Below are 13588 nucleotides of genomic sequence, written 5' to 3' on the forward strand. Positions count from 1 at the left end.
ATGTTATAAATTTGTTTATAAAAGATCTCACTAGTTAAATGATTAATTTGTTTTATACGTATATATTATATATATTATATTATATTATTATGTATATATATTATATGTATATTATATTATATTATATTATATTATATTACATGTATATGTGTAAATATATATATATATATATATATATATATATATATATATATATATATATATATATATATATATATATATATAAAAGTATATTTTATTTATATGTATATATACTATATTATATTATATTATATTATATTATATTATATTTTATGTGTAAATATATTATTTATTTATATATATTTTTTAGATTATTTAATAAATTATAAATAGTTTAGTAATTTAAGCGGGGACGGGTATTTGGGCGGGTATATATATATCCCCATCCCCATCCCCATCCCCAGTTGAAAATTTCGGGTATTACCCATACCCATACCCATACCCATACTCAGTCAAAGCGGGGATTCCCCGTCAAAACGGGGACGGGTTCGGATGATACCCACAGGCACGGATTTATTTGCCATCTCTACAAATGACCACATGTTTCCACTATGACATAAAACAAGTATTCAAACTAAAATAGTTACAAAAGTAATTTAAATTTTATTAATTATTATAATTGAGAAATAAAAATAGTCAGTTATATTATAAAAACTAAAATGTTTTTTAAGTTATAGATATAATAAAAACTTAAAAATTAGTTTATTAGAAAATGCAAGTGGATAAATAAAACTTTATGTAATTTCCCATCCAAGGTTTCCTACTCCAAGAAACATTTACTCTATTTTTGTCGGCACAGCGAAGGTATATTTGTTTTTGGTACAGAACAAAGTCACGTTCTTCTTGATCACATAATTTTTTTTGGAAAAGCATTTTTGTTTTTTGTCTGAAACCGACCCAAACTTATAAATAAATTATACCTTTTTTTTTACTGCAACCGTGATGAAACGAAAAGATATTCTTAATTTCCCAAACAGATTGTGGATAATATACGTAATTGCTAAACTAGATAATGTAGTTGATGATTACATAAGATGTGAATTACAGTTAGTTTCGGTAACAAATTACAGTCAGTGGCGTAAAAATCAGTTCAAACCTCTAAACTAATCCAACTGACTACTAGTTTAAACTTTTTAATCAAGGATTAAATTGATCCTCATTAGGATCTAGTGAATAAGGTAATAAACGAGTTAGAAGAGTAAAACATAACCAATCAACGATAGGTGAAATGAAGCCACAAAATTTCTATAGGTACCTCACTTCACCCTTAAGATCCAATCCAATAGACGATGCCCAGAAATTATTTATTGTGATAATCACACGAAAATCAAGACATTTGACCACTTTTTTTATAAAGTCCAAACCCAAATGTACAAACAAGAGGATCAAACAAGGATACATTTGTCCTCAAACATTATACTTTCCCTCCAAAATGATTCTTTCCTCTTCTTTTTGACTACCCCTACAATCCCAAGTCCAAGGTACTCATTTTTCTTCCAAAACAATCAAAGAGCCAAAGGCCTATTGGCTCACGTTGGCCTCACTTCGATTGAACGTTTCGCTTTCACATTCAAAAAAAAATTACATCCAATTCCTCCAAAGTGTGACCCCAGTTGCCTTTAGTTTCACCTTTTTACAATAATCAAAAACCCACATGTACAAAAAGACCTATAATGCCTGCTAGTAGCACCTTCACCTTCTTTGATTCGCCCATTCCCACTGCCAAAATTTCTTATCCCTCACATTCAACACAGAAACAGATGTTCATGCTCATATCCGGTTCCTGTTGTTCTTTTCTGCTGCAACGGAGAGAAGACGCGAAACACCCCGAGTCCACACATCATATTCTCTCTGATCTCTGCACTCAAATTCCACAGTTCCACGCATCACTGTTTTTAACCCAAAGTAACGACGATCCTCGCCACCTTCAAGCAAGTGGCGCCCCGGCCAGGCCGGTACATCTTTGATCACTTCCACCACCAAATCTGAACCCATTCAAAGCAGAGGGAATATATAAAAATTAGAGCACCCTTTTTGATCTTTCACAACTATTAATAGTAGTGGCACCTACGACTTTCACAAATCCCCAAAACGGAACAAGACCCACCTCCAAATCTGTTGTCAAATAATTAGTTTGGAGCAAGACAAAAGTAATGAAAACTCACTCTTTTTCTTTTTCGTGATGGTCCCAGCGACGTGCCTGCTCTTCATTTTTAGTATAACCTTCACACCAAAAAGTAGTTCCAATGAGTTAAAGGTTGCAGTTTTCTAAGGAACCAAAGTAAACTAGATACCTTCACTTCATCATATAAAAGGCCCCCACCTCTTAACTTTTCCACAATCATGTTTTAAACACATCGTTAAAAGTTTAATACTAATCGATGCGCAGATAATTACGTGATTAGTCATACTCTGAGATCAAAAAGTTCATCATTCTGGAACACGGGGAAACATGATGCCTACCTGATTCATCCGGTTTATATACACAGACACAACTTTCCAATGAAGATCACCTGCACAAATATTCGCTCGTTAGAGCATAATAAGACCACAGAATTAATTTTCTCTGTATACAAGAAGACTCCATGAGAGAACAACAATCTGATAACCAAAACTAGATGAAAAATATATACCTTTCCGAGTGCGTTTGAGGAGCTCAACGCCTCTGGCAAGTAATTCTCTACTGCATATACCCAAGAAATTTTCTTCTGCCACAATTTCACCGCCAAAACTACTATCAGAATTCCCGTTGCTACCACTAATAATATTATTATTATTATTGTTAATAATAATACTATTGCCTCCACCAGCTCCCAAATTTCGCTCCACGGGAATTACAGCTGCGATATTCCAAACATCTTTCAGGGCCCTCGCTTTCAATGTGGCAGCCCCACGCAAAGCTGCAATTAAATACCACACCACGAATAAATTAAAATGAAGACAAACAAATCATTAATCAGAACGCATATTTTCCAATTTCCATCAAAATTCACACAATTTTCGTTAACAGAATGTTCTTCGATATGTCATTCATTCACACTGCATTCTCACCACCGTACCTGTCGCAGCCCCAGCAGTTAGAGTTGTAATATCGCCGGCAGAACTCACATTCACCGCCGAGCTAACCACGGACGCAAGATGTTCGCGTTCGGCACCCAGAGCCTCCGCCACCTCCACGCACTGTGCCGCCACCAGTGTCGCCGCCGACGCCACCGCCAGGTCCGTCTTAGCCATCTGCTCGTCTTTCCCAGACCCGGACGAGGCGGCGGTGGCAGCGGCTATCGCCGCCACCGCTGCGGCAACTCCGGCGACCGACACCGCCGCATGGAGCTGAGCATTGTGCGCTCTAGTCTCCTCCTTTTTCTTCTCCTTCCTATCCTTGAGCCACCTTCCAACTGTCTTACCGGAGGCTGCAGGCGTTGTTCTGAAATTAAGACTCAGACTGCTGGAGATGTTGTTGGAGCGGGTGTACTGCAGAGATGATCGCACAGAAGACATTCGCATAAAACAGGAGAGAAAACACAAGACATTAATCCTAAGGCAGTGGTCTGTTATGTGCGCCGTTTAAAATATTGTAACAATGTATTTGTTAAAGGTTAAAGACAGCAGCGGTGAATGCAGCAGAGGGCAGAAAGTTAGAGGCTTTGGCTTGCTAAATTTGGATTTTGCAACGACGGTTATTAGGTGCTACTCGACGTGGGTATCCCGACCAATTGGACACCGGAAATGGACCAGTTAACCAATTGGAACATACCCTAAAAATAGAGGATCCATCAAACTTTCACACGCCTTCTGCTAAATTTATCCATCCCTTAGCGGTAGTAATAAATTGTTTATTATAATAGTAATGTTAGTTTAAGAAAAAAGAAGTTTACAACGAGATTGGAAGGAGGTGATTAAATTAAATTAAAGGGGGTTTGGGGTTGCCTTGGTTGTAGAGAAAGGTGAGAGACATGTTGGTTATAACCGAGTGATTGTGTTTTTCTTGGATGGCTAAAAGTTAAAGATGCATGATGTATGTACCTTGATATCGTCGATTTCAGAAGGAGAAACAGGAGGGCTATCGGTTAGGGAGCCACAGCTTTGGGTTCCGTTAAGAGGGCCACTGCTGTGAGAGAGTCTTCCTGAAGTTCGTGGAGACACCTCCTGCTGCGGAATACGCCACAATAAATACGTTAGCATTTCTTCTTCATCACGTTCGAGATAAAAGATAACGAAGGATTGACGCACACGAAACCGTTTAAATGGAAACAGAGTGAGGTAAACAATAAACAGAAGAAACAAAAGAGGCGAAGAAGACAAACGAAGCTAGAAACCAAATAGCTTTGTGCGACTGACACAAACAACACTGCAGTCCATTCTCTCAGGTGTTTTCCTTTTCCAGAGACTGCGATATGATTCAACTCCAACCCTTGCATGGGAAAACAATTACACCATACTATCGTGTTCGGAAGGAAGCCTTACGGATTGTGACATGATTCGTTCCATCACCATTTGAGAAGTCTCCGAGGAGGCAAAGGAGAACGGGTTCCCGGAAACCATGGCGGACGCTTCCTCACTCTCACCGGCAACGTCCTCGGGTATAGCATCGGCGGCGCCGCTACCGGAGAGGGTGATTTTCGAGAACGCCGGAGAGAGAGCCTTAGAGACTTCGAGGGCGGAGACGCTCCAGGAACGGGAGAGGAACTCCATGGGCTCGCGCGGCGTCTCCGGTGGCCGAAACATGCCGCCGTGAAGCGGGTCGGGTCGCCAGGGTTCGGTTTGAGCTTTGTCCATTGGGAGTGTGAAAGAAAGAGAAATAAAACCGTAAGGATGAGTGGGAGAGAGAGAGAGAGAGAGAGAGAGAGAGAGAGAGAGAGAGAGAGAGAGAGAGAGAGAGGGAGAGTTGAAGCGTAGTGAAAGCGTCGGGTGCGGTGCTTATAAAGAGAGCGGGGTGTGAGTGGAAAAGAAAAAAAAAAGTGATACAAGAGAGACAAAGCAGCCGATTGTATTCTATTTGATGTCAGTCAGAGTTGCTGAGTCCTCATAGAAAGGTCAAAATTTTGCATCAAAAAAGAAACCAACAAAATGAATTAAACCAGAAAACACGAAAAGGATCACCATTACATGACATGATTATAGGAATGACAACAAACTAGAGTTCGATATTTGTCTAATACCAGTACACTAATCTTTTATTCTTTCTCAGTCATATTTTTTTTATTCCCTTTCTTGTCTTCTTCCTCTCTCTTTATTATATTTATTATCCATAATATACTATGTTCTCCTTTAATGGTCACGTGTTGTTATGATTGTAAGCCCTGTTACTTTAGTGGGAGTAAGGTTCTCATCTCGTGATTCCATCATCCGGAACATCGACGATAAAATTAAAATGGTTTCGCTCTTAAAATATACGATTAAACAATGATTTCATTAACTCTTTTTTTTCTCTGTTGCAATTTAAAATGATTAGTTCTCCTAAAAGTGTTAATCGAGTGAGGAAGAAGTGGGTTGGATGGCAATTATGAAAAAGAAAAGTAGTGTACGTTTGCGTTTTAGCATGAAACATTTGAAATTGTGAATTGTATGAAAAAATGAATGGTGGTATTAGGGCGGTTTAAAATTGAATCTGGAAGAGGCTCAACAACTCCACTCACTGCTTGTTCGTTCTGTTTTCTCTACTTTCTGGCGAATTAAAAACCTTTTCCTCCACCTAAACTCCACGGCCACCTCCTTCCCTTATTCGCATTTCTTTCCTCTGCATTAATTTCTGTTCACTTTACTTTAAAAATCAAAATTTAATCATTGAGAAACCATAAAACATTAATTTCTCTGAATTTAATCTATTCATGTGTCGCGTTATCTTTATTCCTATAATTATAATTTATTCATGAGTTTGATTGAAAAAATCATGTGCTTACCTTAAATGCGTCTTTGTTCCGGTACAGTAAACATAAATATACTCCAAGAGATGCATTAATGGAAATGTCGTGATATTTGAGTCTACGGCGTCAAAAATAGCAGCGATTAGTTGGTAAACAGCTTTTGTAGAAGGAAAAATTAAGATTGATGAAGAATGAGATGAAGGAATTGTTACTATCAAGGTTGCTGGAAAGAATGGTATGTGGAAGGTCGCAGAGGCCGGGGACAGCGCATCTTGGTAGATTCATCAGATTCCTCACTGTTCACTCTTTCTAACTTTATTCTCTCTATGTTGTAATTATTTTTTTCAGACGTACTGTATCATTCCATCCACTAAAAAAGCGATGGACATAATTAAGACGAAGAAAGTTCATGATGAAATGTGTAAGAAAAGGGAATTGAATTGGGATAAATGAAGGAATTTGTACGTACTTGTTTTAAATCAATTATCTGACCGTGGTACACAGCTTTGAGTTTATGAATGAAATTTTTAGTCCTTGATGATTGTGGTGAGAATTGTTTGTAGTGTGTGTGTGTGTGAAAGTGATTAGGTATAGGGAAAATAATGGAAGAAAAATAATGGCGGTGGTATATGATTTGGAAACAAAAGGGAGGGAGTGGTGACTGATGAGTGATCTGTATCCATCTGGAGAATTTAATGAAATGGGCCCTAAGGTTTAGGGACGATACCTTCGAAAGAGATAAACCTATCAATTTAAATTCATCAATGATTGGGACTCACACTTTCCACACATACACGTTACTAACTTTACTCCACCCGTCAAATTCTTCTTACAATTCCCGTAAAATTAATTCACATCAAATTCTTCACACATTGTGATTCTAAATTTATATTAGCATGTGAAAATGTTGTGGTGAAAGAATTGAACTTAATGATAGACAAAAATATCCAATATCAACGTCACATTAGTGTTAATGCACCATGTTCCATACAATATCTTTTATTTTTTTTTAAATCTCAAACGATATTTTTTTTAGAGAGGTTAAAAAACACTATATAACTTGATTTTATTAAAGCAAATAGAGAGGTTAAAAATGAAAACATCTTAATTTACAAAATAAGGTTACTAAAATTTCTTTTCCAGACAGGTTAAAAGTGTGAAGAGCTGCGTTAAATTACGACAGAGAAATATGGAAAATATATGCCTACAATCAGTGTAACGATAAAACATACAACAAAAAAAACAGTATCGTACAATCATATACATAAAGATACAAAGATATTAAATCAGGAGACTCTATCGTTTCAATAGAAAAATTATATATTTTTCTATTTAAATTTAGATTATAGTACATGTATGGGAGGATAGTCTCTATCAATCTTATAGCAGGGTTATGAAAACTTCATTTTCTTATCATAAATCAAACATTTGCATTTAAGATCTCTACTGAAATGTTATGTTTTATGTAGTTTTATAAATAATTTTGTATATTTTATCAGGATCCATTGTACAAATAAAGGTACAGTGATGTGCACATATATGAGAGAAAAAAATAAGTAAACTTAGTATATACAAAATATATTTATCTTCTATTTAATAAATAGATAGCTTATATACTAAATAATAATCCATTTTTGTTGTTAAAATCAAGTGTTACTGTTTTGATTATTTCTCCTTCGGGAACTATATAATGTTAAACTTAATAAAGTAAACCGATCAATCAAACTAATCCGACTTTCATTTACGTATGAATCTGAAGAATGAATAAATATATATTAAATTACAGTCTATATCGTCGTCACCACAAATCAAGAACCTCTGTATATGCCCCACTTCATCCGCAACTAAAAATCTATACTATATCCTATATATATAATACATTAAAAATAGATGATTCAGACACATTCTCAATTCACTTCAAATAATTGAGTTCACACTCTATAAAAAATATGTTGAAAATTTATTAACATTTATCATTGATCGTTGGAAGTCTCACATCAACTAGAGATAAAGTTAATTCATAATATATAAGTGGATGCAATCTTTACCTTATCTATCAATCATTTTTGTGGAGTTGAATTAAGTTTAAAGTCCACTCCTAACATTGATTTTAATAATGTGATGAAAGAAGTAGTTGTATCCCGGTGATAAAGTTTATCATACATCCCATTAAATTTTATTCCATGGTGGGAGAATTGTGTTCGAAATAGACAAAGATAGAGAAGAATTATAACATAATTGTTACCCTTAACTGCAATGGCGATTGATGAAAGAAAAAGTTATGGATATGATCTGATAGAAGGTGTTAAATTTGGATGTAAGGCACATGGGTAGAATCTATATGAGAAACGCCATGGCCAGATCGACCATTGGCACATGCTGGTGCTGGTGCTAGGCTACGGAGAACCAACATATATATAGATGCAAGACCATTAGGATCATGACCTTTGAACTACTTTCTACACCCCATAAATTCAAATTATTTCTTCTTTCAAATAACAAATATGCTAACACAATCGCCATTTATTGCGTGACGTTAAACGATAACAATTATAGCCTCTTTCGTTTCGCTTTCAGAATCACATATGAGGTAGTTTTTCATGTCTTCCTTCAAGCTTTCAATTTAAGTTTTTTTGTTCTGTTTTAGAATTGCTGTGATATTCTGCCTCATCAACGTCTTTCCAAACACTGTTTAATCACGGGACATTCTCTTTGTTTTTCTTTTAACCATAACAACGAATTTATTACAAAATATTAGCATCTCAATAAAAAAAATGTGGTTATACTTAGAAAGAGTGCTTAACATGATTTCCAAAATGAAAACATATCTATATCGTTATTTATAAATTTGATGACTTTGAATATAATCTCGTAAAGTTAATACAAATTTATCGCATGTATATGAAAATAAATTTTATTTTATAAATTAGTTTTGCACGATTGAGTTACACTTAAAATTCATTTATTAATATATTTTCAAAATCATACTAAACATTTTATTTGTTATCAAAAGATTTATTATTCGTTAAATTTGTTATGTTACTAACTAATATTATCTAAGAACATACAAATAAAATAGAAAGGAGTTAACTATTTAAGACTAGAAAGGATAGAATATAAAGTTTAGGTAAGATTTTTTTGAATTAAATAGAAAATAAAGAAAAATAAATAAAAGATATGTTAGAATTTTAATTGGTATGAGAAAATATTCTCTGAGAAATTGACCAAAGTTCTTTACATTAAAAATAAATATTATTAGATTATAAACAAATTATCAATTATTTAATATTAATTCATATTCGCAAATTTATAAAATAATTAAATATATATAAAAAATTAAAATATAAATTAGAATTCAAATAAATTTTAAATTAACTATTGATAATATGATCATTGAAAGTAATATTTTACTTGATCATATTTATAACAATAAAATATTTGAAAATATAGTTAAATTTATTATATAGTAAACATTTTCTATTAGTGACCAACATAATTCTTTATATTTGGAAAGTCTAAACTTTTAATTATCTTTCATGTTTTCAAGTTTCTAGTTTATAGATTTTCATTTTTTTTTGTCACATATTCACTTTCTCGAAAGAAACAAAGATGCGTGTCAGTGACAGGAGTAAGGAGTATCTCTTGCAATACCACCCACCAGTCCATCAACCAACAATTAAATAAATTTTTTATTTAAAGAAAACGACCAAATTTTATCTCTTCACCAAACATTCTCACTTCATTGTTTTCAATCTATCTTTTAAATATGAAAACTTAAGGTTATTTAAAATAGTTTTATTTAAATTTTAATATCTTAATGAATTAAGAAATAAGAACGTTTGAAATTTTTATTTAATATTAATTTTAAAATTTTGGATTTTTTTGGTAAATACGAACTCTATAAATTTGCATTCTTTAACATAAAATTAAACATTTACTTGTGTTTTTCTATTCTTCTAGTTATTTTATGTCTTCTATTTTATTTAAGTAGAAAAGCAGAGAGTCTCCATAACTTAAGTTAGGATTCAGTATCATTCATATAAGTTCAGATCCAATTTGACCAAATATAAGATCATTCGAATTTAATATTTTAAAATTTTTATTCAATCATTTGATCGATGGTTAAATATGTTTTTTCTTTTCAAATTTTAGTAAATTTGTAATTAGTACTTTTACAAACTTTGAATCAATTTAGTCTCTTATCTTTAGAAATACATAGATTTAGTCATTTAAACAAAATTTTTTTAAGTTTGTTTGTAATTTAAAATGTGTTTTTCAGTTAAACATGTGTTAAAGGGTATTAACAAACCAAACTACTAATAATGAAATAGGTTTGAAACGTTAAATAAACTTAATAAAATTTTGTTAAAATGGCTAAATTCACGCATTTGAAACGATAAATAAACTTAAAAAATTTATGTTTAAAGGACTAAATCTATGTATTTCTAAAAATAATTGACTAAAATTGTTCAAAATTTTTAAAATGGATAAATTCCAAATTTTACTAAAATTTGAAAAACTAAATACATATTTAATTCTTTTATCTGTCGAACTAATCAGATTTGGTTTGGATTACAGATTAATTTGGTCATGTCTTTTAGTTTATAGTGAGTTAAGAGTTACTATAATGACCATTTTTAATTTTTAGTTTATTATAATTCAGTCATTTAATCGGATTACTATAAATCAATATAGTAATTTTTAGTTTATAATAGTCATGTTTTTATGTGATGAATTTTTTTAATTTGTATTATGAACTTTATATTGTATATAGAGTTTTAATTTTAAAGTACTTCAAACACCAAAAATAAAGTTAAAAATGTCTCGTAATACTTATTTAATTTTTTTTTCCAAATACTATTCATTTCAAATATATTTTTTCTTTGAAACATAATATTTTTTTATTTTAATATTATTGGAATTAATCATCATATCGGTATCTATTTTGAACTTGAAATATTTATTAATGATTTTATCTTTAAGAAATACTTCGGAAGAGTAAATGTCACAACACAATCACAATATTTGGAGTTCTACAAACTCTACTACCATCTCTAACACCGATATCTTAAGTTTTATAAGAATTTGTATTGCCGTTTGTAAAATATTAAACCTTATAAATTTTTTTTATTTCAAATCTTGAATCTTTGGTCAGAAGTACTCTTTTAACAACTCGAGTAAAAAAAAAAACTACAAACTCAGAGTTAACAATATTCGATCCTAAAAATTTTAGAAGAGAAATGAAAGACAATAAAATTGAAGTGGCAATCTTTGTAGGTGATTCTCTTATTACAATTTTAAAGTTTGATATGATGCAGTATTTTTTGGAGTTAAAGATGTGTTTTTCAAGACTAAAATCCTGTTTTAAGTTTTGATGCATTCCAAAGTCTGTTTTTTTTTTAATATATTTTAAAATATATTAAAAACATATTTAATCAAATAAATATATTCATTCACTTAATAAAAAAAAATCACTTAATTTCAAATTTAATATTTTGTAATTTTCAATTCATTAATACAATTAAAGTTTCTGACACACAAATATTTAAATTAGAAAAAAATAAAATGAATAAAAATAACGTTGAAACATGAAAATAAAAATCGAGGAAATCGATAGATGTTTCAGATTATTATTTATGCCTGACATTAACTTTTTAACAAAATAAAATCTTAGGTTTCGTGTATTATATTTTACTGAATATATAAATGAATTAGAAAATTAATTGTTTTAATATGTATTGTAAAAGTTATCATAAATCCTTTTTAATTTAATTGAATTATTGTTAAAGTATATTTGGTTTTGTGTGAAAAATTGATTCCAACCTAAAAATAAAAATTATTATTTTTTTATTAAACTTAATTTTTTTTTATTAAATTAATTTTGGAACTAAATACATATTAATTTTGTATTATAAAATTAATTTTAATCAATTTTATATTTGACGCAAAAGCAAAGTAAAGGACACTTAATTTTAAAAGCTATAAATTTTAAAATTACTATTTTGTGGATTTTTCATTACCAAATCAGCATTTCCTAATCTTTTAATCTGAAATAACTACTTCAACTGAAAAAAAAAATAAAAATACTGACAGAGTGGTAGCATTTTGTAGTGCAGAGTAAGTTGTGGTAAAAGTACAGTGTCAGTAAGTTAAGTAGGTCCGTCCGTAGGTGTGGCATTAGACATCCAGCGCTGCTGCACCCCAACCCAACTCTGTCGGTCACCCAAGTACTGCCGTATATTCTCATAAATCACCCACAACAATATGCAACACAATTTTAAAATAAAAATAAACATCCTTTTAAAATAAAATATATTAATATTTTAATCACTTTTAAATAATCATATTATTTTATTTAAAAAATAAAATAAATAATTAAAAAAATAATATAATAATATAATAATATAACAATAAATTAAAAGAGATAAAAATATCATTATCTTAAAATAAACTCTTCACAGCAGAATCAATAGTATTGTAGGTATACACAAATTTTATGGTACAAGGAAGATTCAAACTGCATTATAGTGCATTAAATAATTTTTACACGTATTCTAACATATGCACATTAATACTTCATTTTCTGTTAAATGTTGATATTTGGTTGTTAGTAAACACGTTTATGTTAAGTATGTTAATTAGTCTCCCAAATTGTATGCAAAATTTAAATATGTTTATTTTAATTTTATATCAAATTTGTTCTTATATTTTAGTAACACATAAAATGTATCATCCATAATAAAAAGTAAAATAAATAAAAGAAAGATTTTTTTTTTAAAATTACTTGTGAATAACTCGAGTCAACTGCGTGTTTGAATTTTTAATCTACTCAGCATAATTGTTGGATATGAAATTTAAAAATTAAAGCATCTAGTTAAAAAAAAAAAAAAACCTATTTCATGTATCACATATTTTAAAATTCACGTATAAATACACGGACTAAAGGCATGTTCAATCCCAAATATTTAATGTGTTTTATGATTATGAAGTGAAATCAATAATCACATCACTAAATTAGAGTATTCATTTTAATACAGCAAATAAACCTAACAGGCATAACTTAAAAGCAGTTTTTCTATAACACATATTAATGATCATTTAATCAAAACAAGTTAATATATTCTGTATGTATCACATTTTATAGAAGTCATCGCACTTATAACAAATTAAATGTTATGTATATATTAAATTTTATTTTAATCATTTATATTTAATTGTTTTTATATTAACCCAATAATTATTTACACCATCTTGTCTTATAAATTGAATATTTCATGAATATCAATATACACCCATAAAATATGTAGTGGATATTAAGTAATATTGCTAATATATATTTGTGAATAATATATTTAAATATATAATTATAGGTTAGATATATTTTTATTTGTTAAATTTAAACATAAATTTTGAATTCATCGGTCACAAATTTCAATACATTTTTATAGTTAAACTTAAAAAAATAAATAATGTAGTTATTTTAACATAATAATATTAATTTTTTTACTTATTAAAAAGTATTTCAGAGAAACATTTAAATTAATAAGTGACAAAACTAAATAAATAACTTAAATATCATAAAAAAAAAGGTTTGACACTTCAAAATTTAATCATGAAAATTTAATATTGTTATTAATATTCTCACTAGATCAATTTCTTTAAATAAAATTACATAATAAATTATATATATATAACTTAAAAAA

The 13588-nt window shown here is 30.3% G+C and overlaps 1 protein-coding gene across 2 annotated transcripts; it reads right to left on the reverse strand.

Annotated features, from left to right (window-relative positions):
- Positions 1-1294: 1294 nt before the first annotated feature.
- Positions 1295-5149, reverse strand: LOC114192557 (VAN3-binding protein-like). 2 transcript variants are annotated; one of them, XM_028082310.1, is made up of 7 exons: positions 4486-5149; positions 4045-4170; positions 3081-3492; positions 2655-2921; positions 2485-2534; positions 2187-2244; positions 1295-2006 (listed from the first exon to the last, which is right to left on the reverse strand). In XM_028082310.1, the coding sequence occupies exons 1-7, from the start codon at positions 4795-4797 to the stop codon at positions 1792-1794; spliced, it is 1440 nt and encodes a 479-aa protein (XP_027938111.1). In that variant the 5' UTR covers positions 4798-5149; the 3' UTR covers positions 1295-1791. The 2 variants fall into 2 exon arrangements, with proteins under 2 accessions (XP_027938111.1, XP_027938112.1); XM_028082311.1 differs by lacking the exon at positions 4486-5149 and adding an exon at positions 4360-4479.
- Positions 5150-13588: the final 8439 nt, after the last annotated feature.

The sequence above is a fragment of the Vigna unguiculata genome, chromosome 7 (genome assembly GCF_004118075.2).
Source record: "Vigna unguiculata cultivar IT97K-499-35 chromosome 7, ASM411807v1, whole genome shotgun sequence".
NCBI lineage: Eukaryota > Viridiplantae > Streptophyta > Magnoliopsida > Fabales > Fabaceae > Vigna > Vigna unguiculata.

Bases quoted from the DNA above. Each gene is read 5' to 3' on its own strand.
- LOC114192557 (XM_028082310.1), bottom strand. From the start codon at position 4,797: ATGGACAAAGCTCAAACCGAACCCTGGCGACCCGACCCGCTTCACGGC. The intron at 4,171-4,485 runs GTAAGGCTTCCT...CGTATTCCGCAG, and splicing joins AACGAATCATGTCACAATCC to CAGGAGGTGTCTCCACGAAC. The intron at 3,493-4,044 runs GTACATACATCA...TCATCTCTGCAG, and splicing joins CTGAAATCGACGATATCAAG to TACACCCGCTCCAACAACAT.